The 20,867-nt window shown below is 41.3% G+C and overlaps 1 protein-coding gene across 1 annotated transcript in view; it reads left to right on the top strand.

The window, feature by feature from the left end:
* UFL1 (UFM1 specific ligase 1) overlaps positions 1-20,867 on the top strand; it is a 93,115-nt gene that overhangs the window by 59,553 nt on the left and 12,695 nt on the right. The window contains exons 13-16 of the mRNA XM_068231184.1: positions 3,999-4,119; positions 5,610-5,776; positions 8,596-8,726; positions 11,627-11,707. Coding sequence (XP_068087285.1) covers positions 3,999-4,119; positions 5,610-5,776; positions 8,596-8,726; positions 11,627-11,707 — 500 coding nt within the window. The remainder of the gene's footprint in view (positions 1-3,998; positions 4,120-5,609; positions 5,777-8,595; positions 8,727-11,626; positions 11,708-20,867) is intronic.

Consider the following 20,867-nt stretch of genomic DNA (forward strand, 5'->3'; position numbering starts at 1 on the left):
CTTGAAGATCTATAGATTTTCATATTGCCGTCCACACTACAGTTACACATTGCTGTGCTGTGGATTGGGGCATTTTTAACTGCCTAACGACTGCTCCATGCCGATTGGCGTGAGCAGCGCGGCAGCCTCAGGACCACTCCATGTCAATTGGAATGGCTCTGAGCGAAGATTGCAGGGGATCGCGCGTGCTAATGCATGCGTATCACCACTTGAATGACAGAGGTGAGCTCTATCATCAGTCTACCAGCGGCGATCGAAACCGCCGTCTAATAACACTGTACAGCGCTGCAATCAAAGGCAACGTTGTACTGGGGACAGCAGTGTGACACGGCTGTCCCCTCTGTAGGCAGGGAAGTGATCAGATGTCATAGGCTGAAGCCTATAACAGCCGAGCACACTGATTGGCTGGTGGGGGGGAGGGAGGAGTACAAAACAAATGTATTCAAAATTAAAACAATAAATATTTATTAAAAATAAACAAACAATCTTGGGAGCGATCAGAGCCCACCAACCAAGAGTTCTGTTGGTGGGCAGAAAAGGGAGGGGGAATCAGCTGTGTGCTGAGTTGTATGGCCCTGCAGCGAGGCTTTAATGCTGCAGTGGCCTATTTTGGTAAAAATGGCCTGGTCACTGGGGGGAGGGGGGGGTGTTTAAGACCGCGGTCCTCAAGAGGGGACAACACAAGGTTTCTTATCGTAATTTGGCTGCTAGTGCGCACGTTCTGATGCATACCACTGTATCCATCTTAAACGTGTTTGTTCACGAGTTATAAGTGTAAAGAAAGCTTAACGCCTGATTTTTCCACAATATGTTTCCACTAGATGATTTTTTGCTGCCTGTTTTTATTACTGTACAGACATTACCTTCTTGCTTTTCAGCATCCTTCTCCTTAGTAAAATGCTGTACATTCTCTGCACAATTCTTCTCCTTTTTTTCTGGAGTGTTTTGATAGTCAAGGAAGTGCTTTATCAGTTATCAGAAGGGAGATGGTTTCATATTTTGAGAAGACGATGAAGTGAACAGGAACTGGCTGTATCTCCTTATTTCTGCACTGGATGTTTAGCAATGCCATGCTGAGTATCTCTGTATTCAGGGTAGAGGAAGATGGCGATGCACCTTCAAAAAGAAACAGAGACAGTAGGAGCCCAAATGGTGCAGTACATTACAGAAAAGGGACAATGCTTTAGCTGGAGTAGTATTCACAAAGGGGGGTTGCAGCAAAGGCAACAGAGTATGCAGGTGGAGATTATCAGCCCGTCTTCACTTGGGTGTTCTCAAGTGATTCAAACTGTGGTTCCTCTCTCTGAAAAAGGTTACTTCTGGGACCAGATGCATGCAGACAGGCTGGGGACCCGGGTCCCTCCAAATGGAGGGTATGAAGCACAAGGGGATAAAAAGCACCCAATATAAATAAAACGGTTTTAAAAACACATACAATTAGAAAGCAGGGAGGTGCCGCTTACGATGACACAAGAATGATACTGAGAAGATTTATTAACATACTGGTGTGACGTGTTTTGCAGACTGTCTCCCACTTCCTCAGGCCAATAAAAGTGCCGAATCGCCAATGAAGCCGAGCTCGGCTTTATTGGTGATATGGCACTTTTATTGGCCTGAGGAAGTGGGCAAATAAGCCGCAAATGTGTCGACAGTGTGTATCCTTGTTGCTTCAAAATTCTCTGATCAGTTTGTTGTCTTATTTTGAGACAAATGGTTGTTGTAGACAAATGTATAGTGTAAATTAAAAATCCAGCAAAAATGTAATTTTGCATAGAGTGGGTTAGGGTTACCACTTCTGTCCAATTTGTAGCGCTTACACTCACTACCTGCCATTGGTGACACTACAGGAGATTAAGAAATGAATGTTTAATTAGAGAAAATGGCAGCATAGACTTGGGCTCTTTTTACACCGCAAATCACAGTTTTTTTAATTGTTTGTAAAATTGCATCAAAATCAGAATCGCATGTAGTGTAAAACAGCCCTTTAAAAAGAGAATTTATGTACACTACCTTCAGTTCTCTATCCATAAAATAGAGAGTAGCACAAGACAAGTTACATTTTCTTCTCAGCAGTCTCCAGTTTTGTTGAAGGTTGAACTATTGTCTTAAAACAGTAGGAATTTGCAAGTTTCATTTTTGTGTTTTCAAGAAGCAACACTCATAATGCATTATTTCAGGACAATGAAACACACACTTCTTTATACCCCATATGCCAGGTGTGCATTCAGAACCAGTGGTTTATAACATATTTATTGCCATTAATGGAACAGAAGCAATGGTCTCAATTCACTAAGCAGTTTAGACTAGTCTACTGATGGTTTGGTGTAAACCATCAATCAGTCACATCAAAGGGGAATTCACTAATAATTACCAAATGTTTTAGACCTGTTTTTAGACCTGGTCTAAAACATTCGGTAATTAGGTCTAATTACCGTACGATGTCTAAAGATATGAGTAGCTATGACTGACATCCTTCTCCTCTGATCAGCTCTCCTCTGGATACAATTAAATTCCTGCATAATTAATTCAAAAAGCTTCACCCTCACGTCTTAAATACCTCACAGAAGTACTTTACCAACAGAAATCAGCTGGTCTAATCTCTGTCATAAAAAGTGGGCGTGGTTACTCCTTGTTTGCCTTTGTGAATTGTGGAATTACTGAATGTTTTAGACCAGGTCTAAAAACAGGTCTAAAACATTTGGTAATTATTAGTGAATTCCCCTTTGATGCTACTGATTTACACCAAACCATCAGTAGACTAAAACCATCAGCAGACTAGTCTAAACTGCTTAGTGTATTGAGGCCAATGTCTCATTTTGCATAAAGTGGTTTTCAGATGATTGCATTAAGGTGGCCACACACAATACAATAAAATTATCCAATTTTACAGCAATTCGATAAACAAACAGAAAGATTGAAATAATTTATTCGAGGTAAAACTCAGATCGGATTTCCTGTGTTTTTTTTTTTTTTCCTGGAGCGGGAGTGGCGGAAATTTCTGATCAAATCTTTGCAAGATTGTATGGTTTGTGGTTTTTGACAATTTAGTAATGTAGAGACGCAAGCAATTTTTTTGAGTTTTCATCATTTTTTTTCATAATTGGGGAAAATTTTAAAATGGATTGTAAATTTTGGATGTAAACATTTTTTTTTTTAAAATTGTATGGTATGTGGCCACCTTTAAACAGATTTTGTATAGCTCTGTACCCTGCATGCATGAGACTCCACTCTTCTTCATATGGACTTTGTCAAAATATGGCTGTACAAAGTATTGAAAATAAGTATTTTGTACTTTCAAAGTGGTAGGCGTGTTGTTTAAATGCATATGGGACTAAGGACCGTTTCACGTGTGCTCGTCTTTTAAGCAGTGTCCATTCAGCGCCTGTACGATCGTTTACCGTCATTCGTGCTAACGCTGTTTCAATTACGATTCCCCTCCGCTGGTTTCAGGCGATCCCAAAAGCAACATGCAGCTTCCAGGATTACTAAGCACCGTGCCTCCGTGCCCCTCTGCGGGGGTTAAAAACGATGATCCGTGCGAAGTGACATTGGAAGCATTTGAACAAGATGCTGCCCGTCTGAACCAGGTCTTACAGCCAAAACATACATTTTTATTCTAGGTTGGAATTTGACAAAACAGGACAAACCGGGGATAAATGCTTTAACAAGGGTCTGCATTTTACTTTAAGAATAGTTTGTGTGATTTTCTTCTTTAAAGTGGCTAACCTGGCATTTGCTGAGAGTTATCCATGCACTTAGTAAGGGCCACATGATGACTTATTAAAAGGAGGATGAAGGGCAAACACAATACTGTTTTAGAAGTTAACCTTAAAAAATATTCAGGCATTATGCAGCTTGCGCGTTGTGATTTATCTGGAATAATTAAACTTGATGCCTCCCTTTAGGTATAATAATATTGTTAAATAGCGGTCATGCTGCTCTGGTATTATTTAATGATGTTGTATTTTATCTCATATTTAATTACTGTTCCACATCAGATAAACCAAAGGAACGAGAGATCCCATTCCTGTCCTTAGATGAAATTCAAGTGGTTTTACGAAAACATGTTCCAGATTCTTCAGATGAGATGATTGTTGAACTCTCTGAAAACCTAATAAGGTTAGTTAGTTATATAAAGTGATCCAAATGAATTGCACACTTTTTTTCTTTTCTTTTCCCATTTCAGTAAACTATATACCGCATTTCCTCACCTAGTACCCACATAGAGGCCCCTCGACATTCACTTGCAAGTTCTTTTGTAGCAAAAACACGATCCAGAAAATGTTTTCTCTCATTGTGCCAGCAGCACTTGTCTTTGAGGGTGGTGCTAAAAATTAATTCAGAATTTGCTGGAGTTCAACGTTGTGCAAACTATTTTGAATTGTTGTAGTTTTTGGCATAACTAGTAAGTATCTGGTGGTTAACTAGCCTGTAGATATCTATGGTATTGCTTTCTAAGGGCCTGATGCGTGGGCAGTGCAATTTCACCAGTTTTAATGGCAGAAGGGCCAATTGATGTATTGCAACGTGACTTACCATGGTAATTGGTATATAACATGTTACCATAGCGTGCCTAAATCTGGTAATGTGCATTGCGCCCCCTGCTGGTTGTACCTGTAAAATTGCTGTGTGCACGGCTACTTTACCACTGCTTCATGCATCGGAGCCTATGGCTTCAATTCATCAAGCATTACCGCATTCGGTAATGCTGAAAACAGCTGACTTAACGAAGCACTTTAGAAAATGTTAATTCATCAAAGCTGTTACCGAATGAGAAGCTGAAATGACACAGCAATGAGATAAATTACCGACATGTGCTCAACAAATGTTAATTCATCAAGGTTCCCACATTCGCTAACACATTCGGTGTTTATCTCAAGCTCTCCCCTGTCGTTACAGGCTTCGAAAGCCTTCTGTGTGAATGTTTTCATGATTAGCAGGAGCAGGCAGCCAATAGAAACAGCCCCTGTTCTCCTGCAAGTGCCGCTGATAGGTCACACAGGCTTCTCCACACAAGCTTTCAGACCCCCCAAGCAGTGAGCAGAGAGAACGGGTCAAAATATATCCCCAGATTCCCTTCGGTGGTGTAACCCTTTCAGGCCCTGTTTGATAATGCAAAGATGCTGGTGGTGAAATCGCCAAGCATGACATTTGTAATGTCTCCAGGAAGTTCATCTACGTTGTGGCAAATAAATAAAATGTTAAGAAAGACTGATCGACAGATTCAGAGCAGCAGAGGCAGTATAAATAACAGTAACTATAACACCTTTACATCACAAAGGGATGTCTGGATGCCTTCTATTGTTATCAGCTTGTAACAACACACGGACATTCCAAGCTGCTCTGCACCACTCTGCAGTTATCGAACAGCCTTTGATGAATTGAAGCCTAGTAGTTCGGTAACTTAACGAACCTCTACCACACATGGGAAAATATTGATGAATTAGCACAGTGAAGTGTAAAATACCGAATGCGGTATTTTAAGGACTGGGGTTTTGTTATCGAACACCCTTTGATGAATTGAAGCCATATCTCTGAATAAGAGTTATATGCTATGCAAACAAAATTTCCTACTTAAATACTGTTTGTTTGTTTGTTTTTCCCCACAGACCCCTAACTAAAAGTTATCAGGAAGTAGTGCGTTCTGTATTCATGTCCTCAACTTCGCCATCATCGGGAACTAGCAGAAAGCAAACTATGAAAGATTTCCAAGAAGAAGTCTCCAGTCTTTATAACAATATTCGTTTGTTTGAAAAGGGGATTAAACTTTTTACAGGTAATACTGCTGTTGCATTTTGCACATGTTCAGCCCTATTTCAAATAAAGTTGGGACGGTGTATAAAAAAATGTGTGGTGATTTACAAATTATTTTAATCTCATGTTTAACTGAATAGTACAGAGACAACATGTCGAATGTTGCAACTGAGAAATTATATTGTTGTATGAAAACTATTTTCTTATCTTCAATTAGGTGCCAGCAACACACTTACAAAATTTAGGACAGAGGCAACGAAAGACCAGAAAAGTTGCTTAGAAAACACCTGATGGAACATATCACAGCTCATTGGGCAGCACGGTGGCGTAGTGGTTAGCTCTCTCACCTTGCAGCACTGGGTCCCTGGTTCGAATCCCAGCCAGGGCACTATCTGCAGAGAGTTTGTATGTTCTCTCCGTGTCTGCGTGGGTTTCCTCCGGGCACTCCGGTTTCCTCCCACATTCCAAAAACATACAGATAAGTTAATTGGCTACCCCTAAAAAATTGGCCCTAGACTCCAGTACTTAAACTATATAATATAGACATATGGCAATGGTAGGGATTAGATTGTGAGCTCCTTTGAGAGACAGTTAGTGACAAGACAATATATATATATATATATATATATATATATATATATATATATATATATATACACTGTACAGCGCTGCGTAATATGTCGGCGCTATATAAATACTTAATAATAATAATAATCTCACAACTAGTTGAGTTAATGGACAGCATGTCAGAAACGTGGCTGGGAGAAATGCATCCTAAAGAGGGCCCGATTCTCTCAGAAGTAAAAATGGGGAGAGGTAGACCACACTGAGTGAGCAAATAGTGCAATAGTTTAAGAGTAATGTTCTTCAACATAAAATTGCATCTCGAACACATACCAAAATTATCTTTCCTACTGATTTCTGATTTTCTGCAAATTAAAGTGGTCATTCCAAAAATGATTACTAGACCATTTCAAAAGCTGTCAAATCAACTTGGAGATGTTTACTTATTATCGTTTCTCCTCAGAATTTACACATTTCTGTTCCACTTGGCTGATAGCTTCAGCATAACAAAATTTACGCGTTATAAACCCATTGTGTTCCCTGGATGTATATAGTTTAACAGCCCTGGTTTTAGATGAGATTCCTTGATCTGCCAAATCATGATCAATACTTTACGGAGCAAAAACTCAGATCTTGCAGCAAACACCACATTCCTTTACAAAAGATCAAATACAGTACTTGTTACTCAATATTTTCTCCAGTGGGACATGGTGGGCTAAAATTCAGACACTCTTCATTGTTCTGCCTCTGCAAGTGATCTGAAAATAAATCAAGGCTTAGCTCCGCAAGCTTGATACTTTACAGTATTAAATAACTCTCAAACTACAGTGACAAAACTGCACTCGGAACTTTGGAAGTGGGTTTGGCTGAGAGCAGCTCCTTCTCATATTTCTCAGTTTTCAACATATGCTATGTTCTTTAGGTATTCTGTTCAGTTAAATATGACTTACATGATTTAAGAATCCTTGTATTCTGTTTCATTTACTTTTACACAGCCACACCACTTTTTCAAAATATGGTTGTACTTTTTACCTGAAGCTTTGTGGGTTTTGTCCTCCAAAGTGCCTCTAGAGTCCACAGCAGATACTGTAAAAGCACACATATAATCAACATGATTATCTATCTATCATCATCCTTTAGTAACTTGTGAATAGAAAATGCACATTGTCGTAGAGTAAAGACCCATACACAGTTGCAATAATGATGATTCAAAAAAAGAAATAAAAATAATAATTCTCATTATCGATGGCGATTCCGCATATAAACTTGCAGTTCATCTTTCTGCCTATCAGTGTGTTCTGCTCAGAGTGGAAGGGCAGGATGGGTAGGAGCAAGCTGCCAACTGGAATACATAACAGGAATGATTAAGCATGGTTTTCCAGTATGCACTATTACTAACCAGTTATCCCAGGACACACTTGGAAAAGGTACCCAAAATGGTTTTGAAAAGTTGTCTTGGACCTTCTAAGCTACAAATGTGTATGGTCCTTATGCTTCACTGCTACATAAAGTCTCAAGCTGTTGAACAGAGAACCATTATTGTTGAATTTCCTCTCGATTGTGGGTCTTCACATTTAATGTTGTTATTCACACTCAGGAACTGAGAAACTTTCAACAAGTATTAGCAGCACGGGCAGTGGATAGAGCCATGGCTGGAGATCAGGTAGGGCATAGAGCCATGGTTGGAAATCGGGTACGGGATAGGGCCACAGCTGGAGATCAGATAGGGCTGCAGCTGGAGATCAGGTAGGGGATAGGGCCACAGCTGGAGATCAGGTAGGGCATAGAGCCATGGTTGGAAATCAGGTAGGGGATAGAGCCATGGTTGGAAATCAGGTAGGGGATAGGGCCACAGCTTGAGATCAGATAGGGCTGCAGCTGCAGCTGGAAATCAGGTAGTTGATAGGACCGCAGCTTTGAGGCTTGGTAACACTGACTTCCAGAGCTGTCCTCAAAGTAAGCTCAATAAAAAGCATACCTAAGGAAAACCTGCAGTTAAAATGCATTGTTTTGCAAGTCCCCAATCATAACGTTCTCCTATAAAACAAATTCAAGAAAATGCACTTTGTTCTGTTTGAAATGTGTAGCTGATACATATAATATATCACACTTATGGTAGTTTAATATATTAAACAATTGTAATCGGTGTGCAGAGCTGGAGTTGGAAGATGTATATAAAGTAACTTGATGTCCATTTGAATAGCTTGTGCCTTATTGCAATGTGTGAATTGCCATGTTTGTATAATCTTGCATGCTCTGTGGCCATTTAATCCACAGATGAAACCCAAAGTAATCTTGCCAAACATCTGCTGAAGACTGTGTGTACTGATATTACTAATCTCATCTTCAATTTCCTGGCTGGTGATGTGATGATGGCTGTGGAAGATTACACTACCATTACTAGTGAGGCATGTAAACCTTTCCTTTTTGTTGCAAGTACCGTAATACTTTTTAAGAAATTAAATTGGTGCTTTTGTATTGTGGGCATGTTGAAAAATGTCTGTGATCATTTACAGTCAGCTGCAAAACTGTGGCAATGGAAAGGCCTCCCTGGTAAATGTATGGAAATGGCAGGTCTTTGCAATCCCTGATTTAAGAACAGAGAGGGCCAATTATGTGGTGTTGCTTGTTGAATACTTAATGCTTGTCGAAGACCCTGCACTACTCCATTACAGCAGCCAGAGGCCGCTATAGTACAGTATCCTTTCTAGACATATTTCAACTGTCAAGTCATGCATTGCGCTACAGTGTCAGAACTGCTATTCTTATTTCATATCATTTTGACATGCACAACTATACATGTGTGCACTGCGACAAGGCGATGTGTGATGGAAGGATTATGAACCTTCAGATACTGACATGTGAGGAGATATCCTATGGCTTCATTTGAATCTTTCTTTAAAGGATAAAACCAGGCATGCACTTTGCAATGTTTAACTAGACATTGGGCTTAATAAACCAATCAAAATTCACAACGATTTTTTTTTAATTACCTCTTTTTTTGATTAAAAATATAAATTAATATTCAATTGGGAAAGGTGGTGTAATTTTTATGGAATGGGCACCGGGGGAGGGAGCAGGGGATCAGCACCCGCGTAACTTTGTAATGACTTTGACTGGTACAAAGCTACAAATCCTGTTCGCTGGTACTGATTCTGAAATCCGATTGAGTGATGCAAGGCGGTAAACCAATTGCTACACTCCAATTCATTTTCAATCAGAGAATTTTTGTTTTCACATCGCATGGTATATGGGTAGCATTGATGGTGCACTGAGTGACGGCTTTAGCTATTGTTGGCCATAACAAAAACCTCTGAGGCACCTCTGCAAATGTCAAATGAAAAGGTGTTTCTATAACATTCATGATGTCAAAGGTCATCTAAAGCTTAGTATTAAAGAGAATCTGTACTCTAAAATTCTTACAATAAAAGGCATACCATTCTATTCATTATGTTCTCCTGGGCCCCTCTTTGCTGTTTCTGCCACTCCCTGCTGAGATTCTGGCTTGTAATTGCCAGTTTTAGGCAGTGTTTACAAACAAAAAACATGGCTCCTAACCAGCATGTGACAGGCTCAGAGAAGCTCAGTCTGTGACTCATACAGAGCCTGCAGGGGCGTGGAGAGGGTGTGCATAACTTCTATCCTATCACAGCAGAGCAGCACATTCCTGCCTGAGCCGACAAAGCCGGAAAAGGTAAGAAGATTAGATAAGATAACAGAGATAATACAGCCACTGTGCAACCAGGAAAGGCTGCAGTAAGACAGACCACATTAGAACAGGTATAGGAACTTATAGGATAGAAGAAATAAGGCTGAACATTTTGTTACAGAGTCTCTTTAAAGGAATACTTAAGTGAAAAAAAAAATGATTTTTACTCACCCGGGGCATCCCTCAGCCCCCTGAAGCTGTATGGTGCCCTCGCAGCCCCGCTCCAATCGTCCTGTCCCCGCCGGCGGCTACTTCCGGGTTCGGCGACAGCCGCCGACAGGCTAGGAACGCGAGTGATTCTCCGCGTTCCCAGCCGCTATATCACCCTCTATGCTGCTATAGCCGCCGGCGGGGACAGGACGATCGGAGCGGGGCTGCGAGGGCACCATACAGCTTCAGGGGGCTGAGGGATGCCCCGGGTGAGTACATTTTTTTTATTTTTTTTTCACTTAAGTATTCCTTTAAGTTGCTTAGGACCAAGTGTCACATTATGGTTAATAGCTAGCCAGAGTCCATTAGGAAGTGTCCTGATTGTGTGAGGATATCAGAGGATTCCTATATTATCCAGTGGCTTCAGTTTGTAACTTTCACAGCCTTCAACTTCCAGGGCCTGGCTGCAACATGTTGGACCTATATTCTTTTTTTGACTTTAAGTTGGAAATGCAGCTGCTTTGTAATTGAAGGTTTGGAATCAAGTGAAGCGTGGTGTGAACGACAAAGGAGTGCACCCCCTGTGACCCTGTCCACTGCAGCAGGTGCTGAAATGTGGTATGCTGGAGAATTTGGGTTTTCCAAATTCATTCTGCCGAATTCGTACACCAACACTAGTTACATAGTGTGGAACATCTGCAGTGTTCAAGTGACATGAAGTGTGGTATACCTCAAAATGGGAAAAACTTCTGTTAGTGTAGTCATTATTTTCAATAAAATTCAAAGAGAGTGGTTCACTCTAATCAAATAGCAGCTGAGAGATGATGAAATCTTGGTCCCTTTTAGCCTTTCTTAAAGAGAAACTCCAACCTAGAATTGAACTTTATCCCAATCAGTAGCTGATACCCCCTTTTACATGAGAAATATAATGATTTTCACAAACAGACCATTAGGGGGCGCTGTATGACTGATTTTGTGCTGAAACCCCTCCCACAAGAAGCTCTGAGTACCGCGGTGCTCTGGGCAAACTGCCACAATGTAACAATGTTCACAGACAGGAATTAGCTGTTTACAGCTGTCTCTAACAGCCAAAACAGCTAGGAGCAGCTACAAAACCTGCCCACAGTAACAATTTCACCATGTAATACATGTCAGAATGTGAATCTGGGAGAGGAAAGATTTTACAATGAGCAAACACTGACTAAATCATTTATCCATAATTATGGTAAAAAATGAAGCACTTTTTTTACTACATTATTTTCACTGGAGTTCCTCTTTAAGTATCTTACACAAAAAAATAGTGTATATACTAGTTATACATGATGTGGGCGTAATGGTTGTTTATCCTGGCGACACATTTGTCTTTGATTAGATGTCATTATGATATCTCTACTTTAGACTTCCCATTCTTGTTAATCTGCATTGAATAATGCAAGCTGTATTTTTCAGGTTAGGAAAAAAATGTTGAATAAATTTCAAGAGGAATCCAAGGGCCCTCTAGCAAAACTTAACAGTTCGCTATCTGGGAAGGTAAGTTTACTGTGTTTTGACATTTGTTAATTTTACACATAGTTTAAAGCACTGTTTGCATGTGAACTGACTCCATAAAATACATCCCTTGCTACAGCCTGTTTGCTTAAAAGCACAGTGTTAGGGTTTTCCTTTCTTCTAACTACAAAGATTAGGTTCCAAAATTGGAAATGTTCCTGTGTGTTGCTTGTTTCTGTTTCAGGGATGAGAAAGCACAGTTTCACAAGAAGCTATACTGTACCCTCTTGTGTATGAGGAGGAGGCCATGGCAGAGGGGGTTTATGTACCTGTATTACAGCCATTTGCCACGGCACTCCACACTGTGCTCTATCCTTCCGCCTTCACAGCTAGAACTTCATATGTAAAGGAGAAAGTGTGGGGAGGATGGATGTTGCAAAACTGTTCGCTCACCTCTACTCAGTATGTCCTGGTGCCGGTGCATGGACAGTTTCCTGAACTTTTCTATCTTTTTATTTTCCTCCCAATATATAACATTAAAGCGGAATATAACCCTGCATTTCAACTTTGCTCTAAAACATTATTTACAGCATATTATATGCAACCAGCATTTTTTTTTTACTAGACCAGCATTGGAAGGGTTACACACAGAGCTTTAAAGTTCCTGGAGAGAACTGCTCCCCGAAGCTGAAGTTTAGATAGATACATTTAAGTAAACAAAATGTTACAAGTGTGGAATGTGACTCACTCTCTCTGACTGTGCAGGAGCTGGAGGACAGCCAAAGAGTGTGTAACATTCCTTACTTGTTACATTCTGTGTACTTAAATGTATCTATCTAAACTTCGGCTGCGGGGAGCTCTCTCCACGGAACTTTAAAGGTCTGTGTGTAACCCTTCCAATGCTGGTCTAGTAAAAAAAAATGCTGGTTGCATATAATATGCTGTAAATAATGTTTTAGAGCAAAGTTGAAATGCAGGGTTATATTCCGCTTTAACAAAGCAAATCTGACATTTAAAAAAAAAAATCTGAATACCACTTTTTTTTGTGGGGCAACATCATCGTTTCATGATCATAGCAAAACTTCTGTTTCTCCTTAGTCTCTCCAGTGCTCAAGGGCCTTCCATTCCCATTAATCGTTACATTTTTCAAAGCTGTATTCTCAAGTTAATGTAAACAAACTCAAATGTGTTATCAACCACAAAGGAGATGAAGAACTGCTTTTATAGAAGATGGTAAAGGTGATTCTGTAGGGGCAATCCTCTGGCTTATACCATAAAGAGGCTATTCAGACAGGAATCAAGGCCTGGCAAGAGGAAAGGGGACATTCATACTGTAGATTTATGGATCACATTGTCAGGATATAATAAAAACAAATTCTGATAATTCGAGTATCTCAGCCTGGCCACAGTGAAAGCCATACAGCCCTACTCCTGTGATAAGTGAATCTGAACCAAGAGCGAAAATGACCAGCTTTCTTCACTGTACAGAAAGCTCTGACAGCTTGAAGTTTGCAATTATTAACTGTCTACAGAAACCTGCCAGCTCTTGTTGCTGTCACCTAGCAGCTGAAACTGTTGTGGCTTATCCTCCTGGTCATTCCCACCTCCTTGGCAATCTCTGCAGCTGACGCTCTAGACTGCTGTTGTGAGTGCTTGCTGTTAGTTGCTTAGTAACCCTTCATAACCTAATTATTTCTACAGATGCTTGAACTGGCATTTTACTAGCAGATATGTGGTACAGTATGTATGGATATCCAGGCATGGCCATAATTTGCATCATTATACTGTATATACATATAGTGCATGTCATTTACTGAAATTGCTATTTTGGAAGTTACAAAATCCCAAGTGCCTGGTTACCAGAATTCTAGAAAATGAGAGCTAACCACCCCTCGCTAAGCTTACCTTAGCCAGGGGGCATCTTTATGCCTAAAACGATTCCCCCCCCTCCCCGAAACGCAGAACACTGAGCACTTTGACTATATCCTCTATCTTCCCCCTACTGTATGTCTCAACACTAACCCACTTATTTCTCTCTGTCCGAAGCCTAGCGATATTATAGCCAATATCCAAAGCCTAGTGCCACATACTACAGTAATAGCCAACACTTGGCTTTTCTGTTCTAAGGTTTACGTAGACAACTTGTTATATAGCAGCGGATATGATCCTGTTTTTGTACTTGCAAAACTAATAAAAACTATTTCTTAATGAAACTTAACAGATTCCGTAAAGAGCAATGTGCTCAGAATAGCTGTGTGGTGCATCTACGGTGTTTAAGGCCTAATGCTAGGTACACACCATATCATTTTCTGTTAGATTTACCTGCCAGATCAATTTTTCCAACATGTCTGTGTAATGATCCGCTCAGCTGCCTGCGCAGGTAGGCAGCTTTTTGACCACTGTTCAGGTCTGCATTCTGCAGGTCTCTGGAAGAGAGACCTTTTGTCAGTTCTGCAGCTTGCTGCTGCTGAGGAATTTGCATACATTTGTCATGCAAATTGCCTAGCCACATCCTTTGTAGGTTTGTACTATAAATACCATGTGATATCACAGACCTTGGCTGGTCATAAGGGTTAGTCCTGTGAAACACTCCTGGAGTGTCAGCCTTGCTCATTGTTTGAAGATTAGCTTAGAGTAATTCCTGGGACGGCACTAGGCAGATTCCCTAGTGCAGTTAGGATTGCATATCTGTTTTGTTTGTCTGTTGCGATTGTTCTGTCCCAGCAGTGGTTGACAGGAAGTCGTTCTGATCTTTGTTCTTGGAGTATAGCTGGAGCAGCGGTTGCTACCAGCTATCTCATCTAATCTGTCTTGCCTGGATCGCACTCGCCTTGCGCTAGTGCTGTGGATCCGTCTCTCTCACTTATTCCTGTTTTCAATTATCTGTCTTGTCTGCTACGAACGCTTGCTGGAGGCTCGGTGAGGTAACCGTTAAGCAAGCGCTCGCGTCCTCTGTTTCATGTTTGTCTGTCGGTGGTTAGTTAGGCGTGCTTGTCACTGTTGTGCTTAACACGCGGAGACCGCGCATAAACGCGTGCACTGTTGCGAATGAGTGCGGTGTTCGCGTTTAGTTAGCGTTTGTTATTTTCCTTATCTTCTCATTGTATGATTTGCTGTGCCTTTGCTACTCTCTTGCTCTGCCTTGCTGTAGCCTTGTGTTACCTCTGGCAATTGCCTCTCCCGCGATTGCGTTCCTACTTCATATCTGTTGTTGTGTATGCATCATCGCGGGTTGGCGACTAGTTTGGTGCACACACATACAATCTGTCCCTTTGCTCAATCTCATTCGCAATCGCTACTCAGGCGATTGCATTCTTACTCTGTTTCCTTTGTTGTGTGTCCGCCGTCGCAGGGTGGCGGCTAGATTGGTGGACATACATACATTCCTCATCTGTGCTTATTCAGTCTTGTGTCGCTGTTAGCAATCGCCATCTCTGGCGATTGCCTTCTCACCTGGTCTTCATGGTTGTGTGTTCATCGTCGCAGGGTGGCGACTAGATTGGTGGACACACATACCCTCTGTCACTTTGATCTCTCCCTTTCAGGGCTATCTTGCCCTGCTTTTCTTCCCTTCGTTCAATTCCTGTCTGGCGTGTGTGGCAGGGCAGAGGAGCTGTTCCTCTGCACTCCACAGCTCCACCTGCCGACAGGAATTTCCCTCTACAGGTGCATTGCACCTTTTGCTGGGTTCCCTCAAATTATACGCTTGTGGAGGATTTCCGCAGTGTCAGCTCACGTCTTGTGCGCTGATCACGGAGAGAATTCCACAACCGTTACAGTATGACCAGCCAAACCGAAATTCCCAGTGTAGAGGGAATTTCCGATTTGTACGATTTGGTCAAATATGGGTCCTGTGTCTTTAAGAGGTTTAAGATACTGGGCTCTGAAACCAGAGATGAGTTCATATCAGAATGTTCCAGATTCTTGGCAAATCCTGAATTTCAGGCCACCAATATTTCCACTTTAAGTGGTCAGATTGCTTACAATCTTTTCCAAGGGGATCTGTTCGTGTGGGCTGATGAGTATGCCAGACACAAGAATCTGAGACATAACCCTCGCAGATTTCTGACTCATGTGTTTTCTCGTAAGCTTGGAACTTGCATGCGAAGTTATTTCTATGAGTTTTTTCCTGCAGTGCATGATGCTGATCAGATTAGGTTATGCAACATTTCTGTGCCATTACCATATGTTAATGAATTGGTGCTTCCAGGCCAATCTGCTGATTCGGCTTGTCAGCCAAAAGATTCGTTGCCCATAGCAACCACAAATAAAGAGGTTATTTCTGTCAAGTCTGAAATGTGCAAAACCATTCAGTATGATAATCAGTTCAATGTTTCTCTTGCCACTTTAGCTTCTAAGCAGATGCAAGAGAACTGCCTAGATACGTTTCTTGCATTTAAACAGACATGCAAAGTGGCTAAAAAGGGAAAAATTTAAAATCGCAAGCATCTGAATAAAACACTCCATAATGATGTTTACAATGATGTTGCTCAGTCTCCGGGTTTTTTGCCCCAATCCAAAGCTTATGTGGATCCTATTATAGGTAGGATCGCACACTATATTAAAGCAGTTAAATAATCTGTTCTTGTTCCGGATCTCCACCCATATGGAGATTATCTAGATACTGGCTTGTTTGAACCTCCATTTGCCTCATGGGACATTGGGGCCTTAATGGAGGAATTTGATTTTGATTGCAAAGCCTTTTGTGATTTTTACATCGCAAAAAGCGAAGATGTCTTGAATGATTGTCTCAATTCTATGTACCTTTCGATTGATTCCGATGAATGTGACGAGGGTGATGTGGATCTGGTGATTTATGTATGGCAGACGATTTTGGATGAGTTGCACACACACCAATCAATTGATTCCAATAAAGAGACATCGTTGTCGGATGATTGTTCCTGCCTTTCTGGGGTAAAGCATGTGAGTCTTGACATTGTGCGATCTGAAATGAATGGGTGTACCACTGTGGTTGATTCCTGTGCGAATCCTGAAAGATTCTCTCCTGACTGTGTGCAGTTTGAATCTATGCGATCTAATGCCTGTTTCTCGGATGTTCCTGCAGATTGTGATCAGCATGAATGTGCCAGTTTTCTCAAGGATGTGTGGGACCCCTTGTCATTTAGAGACAGATCTTTAAGATCTTCCATTTGTGATCCTGCTATGGGGAAAATTCCTAAATTATGCAGCATCAAAAGTAAAATTAATATGTCTAATAAAGTTTTTCCTGATGTTGTCGCTATTTCTACTGCAAATGCGTCTTTGTCTCACCCTGTTCACACCTGTAAGGGCCCGTTGCCTGGTGACAGTTGCTCCAGTGTTTCTGTCCTGAACGCCTTACAGTCTGCCCCGCAGATCGCGGAGGTTTGCGCTATGGAAGCGTCAGTTTCACAACCTAAAGCGATTTTTGATTCGCAAGTTTTGCGTTCTGACTCCTCGGATTTGACATTGTTAGCCGAATCTAAGAGTGAGACAGCGCTTCGGTTTTGCGAATCTGATGCTGAAGATTCTTTGCTTTGCCCAGAGAAGCTTTCTCTGAATCTGCCCTGTACCATGAATGAAAACATGATCTCCACTCGCACTGACATTTGTGAGTCCCTTTATTGTTCTGAGGAAAATGCTGATTCTGCACCCTGTACTCTGGATGAGTTAATATGGCCTTGTTTAGAGTCTCCTGCAGTGTCCCTAGAGGCTCGTCTAGGTATTGTTACTATCTATTATATGGGAACAGCGCTCAACAACCAAGCAATATAATATACAAAGAGATTCCACACTAAAAAGTCCACAACACCCTTAATAACTGTAATCCATAGGTATCTAGTAGATAGTCCAACCCATATATCTTCACATATAGTTCATAGCAATAATGATATATTCTCACCGGAACAATAGGCCAACCAATAAAGATTAGCATTCACGTTTTTGGACCATGCCAGCACTCCACTGAAAACGAACTCCTCTACTGGTTCAGGGCTCCTCAGACGTGCATGTACATATCATATAAAGAGAGACACAGCAATAGTGTGATACCGTTACAAACCACACACTATCCAGTATCACCAGTGCTCCCACTTCACTCACAGGTCACCCTAAGTGCCTCCACCAGCTAAGCGATCAAGCCTCTCACCAGATAATATGGCCGACCCCCTCACAGACCAGCAGCTTTAGCTTGTTTGAATAACTTTTTTCTTGTATCAGCAAAAAATTATCTAGGGCTCAAGCAGGTGTAACATAGCGTAATTCCATTTAATAAAACATCTTAAAAAAAGCAAGTGCACTTACAAACATCCATTTAAAATGCGCATGTAAAAACAATCCTCGAGGTAATCCAGCGTCTGACCGGCTCCTACAGCGCCGCCCGACTAGTTTCGTCACTTGGACTCATCAGGAGCTTAGCCAATAGGAGCCCGCAGACGCTATTTAATCGATTTCCGCATCACATGACCATATGATTCAGTGAGCGCCATTCGCCAAACTCCTCTGTTCATTTCCCACTTCACTATCTATTGGCTCCAATGTGACTTCTACAGAGGAACTACATTACCCATCTCTCCCTGGGCTGGGATACACCCCATGATCTAGACTGGTTGGTTAGAGTCATGAGCTCTGCATCACTCCACCCACCACAATTCCGCCCCAAATCTCCGGAATTCCGTATCGCCTATTCAAACGGACTACAAGTGAAAACATTGCGATCCGGAATTCCGCATGTCAAGCGGGACACATAGGAAACATCTCCCGCAGTTCAGTACAATAGGATCGGACATCCGACCCACAGCACTACCATTCACATTGGGAATTACTAAATCTTTGAGGAGGCCTAATACAACTACTAAAAGATGCCATAAAAAGGCCATAAAAAGGGGAGGAGAGGAATTAAACCTTATGTTCAACTTTACACACTTGGCGCCTACTTCCACATATGTAACATTAATATAACAATTGACAACCCATTTTTAATATCCCAAAAATGGTATAACCATAGTGCCCCAACAAGTTATATTATAAATTACTAATTAATGAGTGATATGCAGTCTTACCTCACATCCATATACCCCCATAAATACAGCTCCAATCAAATCACCCTTCAATCATCAGCTATATAACAATTTAAGTCAAGTTCAACATTTAATCCACCCGGCTGCATTGTTTTAAGGTCATAGATCCATTTTGTTTCCATCTTAGATATCTCCCTAATTTTGTGACACCCCCTCCACCTTGTCGTTAATTTTTGTACTTCACAAAATTTCAACAGTTTTGGGTTGTTCCCATGTTGCTCATGAAAATGTTTAGAAACACTGTGTCCCTTATATCCTCTACTAATGTTCCCAATATGTTCCCCAATGCGTTTATGTAAGGCTCTTTTCGTCCGCCCCACATACTGCAGCCCGCACGGGCACCATAATAGGTATACCACGTGCGTGCTGCAACAGTGGATAAACTCTCTGATTTTCTGCATTCTTCCCGTTTGAAAAGAACCAACTTCTTTCGTTCTAATACCCTGTGCTGTTTCACATGCATGACATTGATGACATGGAAAGAATCCCACATTTCCCCACATATCAGTCTTATTCTTAACCAAGGGTGCATCCACATAAGTTTTGACCAGTTGCTGCTGTAGATTCCTTGCCCGTCTATAAATAAACTTCGGTTTTTCTGGGATTGCTTTCCCCAAAATTGGGTCAATCTGTAGCAGCCCCCAATGTTTCCTATATATTTTTTCTACTTCTCTATATTGTGAATTATACTCCATCATTACTGCATATTCAAAGGCACTGGATCTATTCTCCCTCCCCACATCGTTCTGCAGCAGCGTATCTCTCTGTTGATACAATATTTGATTGGACAATCTCTCAAGTTGCTGACGGTTGTAACCTTTCTCACTAAACCTGTCTATGAGTACTTCAGCTTGTGTGAGATAGTCAACATCGGAACTACAGTTCCGACGTATTCTGCTTAGCTGTCCCTTTGGGATATTTCGCATCCAGTTTGGGTGATGACAACTTTGGGTTGGGATATATGAGTTTCTATCCTTTTTTTTTTTAAAAAAACGTTTTCGTCCCCAAACAGCCCGCCTTGTTCATAACAACCACGTCGAGGAAATCAATTTCCTCTTTGTTATACTTCATAGTCAGCTCAATACCTAGCTCATTTACATTCAACCATTGTACGTAACGGTATCACACTATTGCTGTGTCTCTCTTTATATGATATGTACATGCACGTCTGAGGAGCCCTGAACCAGTAGAGGAGTTAGTTTTCAGTGGAGTGCTGGCATGTGAATGCTAATCTTTATTGGTTGGCCTATTGTTCCGGTGAGAATATATCATTATTGCTATGAACTATATGTGAAGATTTATGGGTTGGACGATCTACTGGATACCTATGGATTACACCTATTAAGGGTGTTGTGGACTTTTTAGTGTGGAATCTCTTTGTATATTATATTGCTCGGTTGTTGAGCGCTGTTTCCATATAATAGATAGTTTGTATGTAGTGTGACACACACAGTTTGAGGAACAGCGATCCGACTGGTCACAGATTGTACTAAAACTGACAATATCTATTGAGGAGCGCACTGATCAAATCAAATATATAGGTATTGCTACTATACTCACCTGTTTTTCTGCAGTTTTGGAGTTGCAAGCTAGTTTGACTGCTACGCTGAATTCTGGGTGCAGTGAGATTAAAGTTAGGGAGTCAGTGTGTGTTCCAGTAAATATTCCTGTACATTCCGCTCATGATGATGAAATTCAGTCTCAGTTTATGGTGGAACCTTCCCTGGGACATCTGCCCTGTCCACAAAATAAAGTTCCAGTTTTGCCCTGTAACATGGATAGTTCAGAATCCTTCTTAGAAAACTTGGAAAATGATGTACCTGAGGTCTTGTCTGATGTCCTGGAGACCTCCGAGTTCCTCCCAAAGGGTGCAGAACTTGTAGGAGATGTCTCCTGCCCCCCAAGTCCTTCTGAGGTGTTGCCCACTTCAGTAGGCATTGCTGTTGTGCTGACTACCTTTGCAGCTCTGGTGGAGCTTCACTCATATGTAGTCAATGTTGATATTATTGTCACAGAGATTTCTAGGTTTGAGTCCAAGCCTTCTTTTGAAAGTCCAGTGCTTGAGACCACTGCTCGTGATGATTCTCTGCCCGGTTCTGGTTTTGGTCTTGTCGTAACGGACTCTGAGGTTGGCAGTTCCTCGA

The sequence above is a fragment of the Hyperolius riggenbachi genome, chromosome 4 (genome assembly GCF_040937935.1).
Source record: "Hyperolius riggenbachi isolate aHypRig1 chromosome 4, aHypRig1.pri, whole genome shotgun sequence".
In the NCBI taxonomy this organism is placed as follows: Eukaryota; Metazoa; Chordata; class Amphibia; order Anura; family Hyperoliidae; genus Hyperolius; species Hyperolius riggenbachi.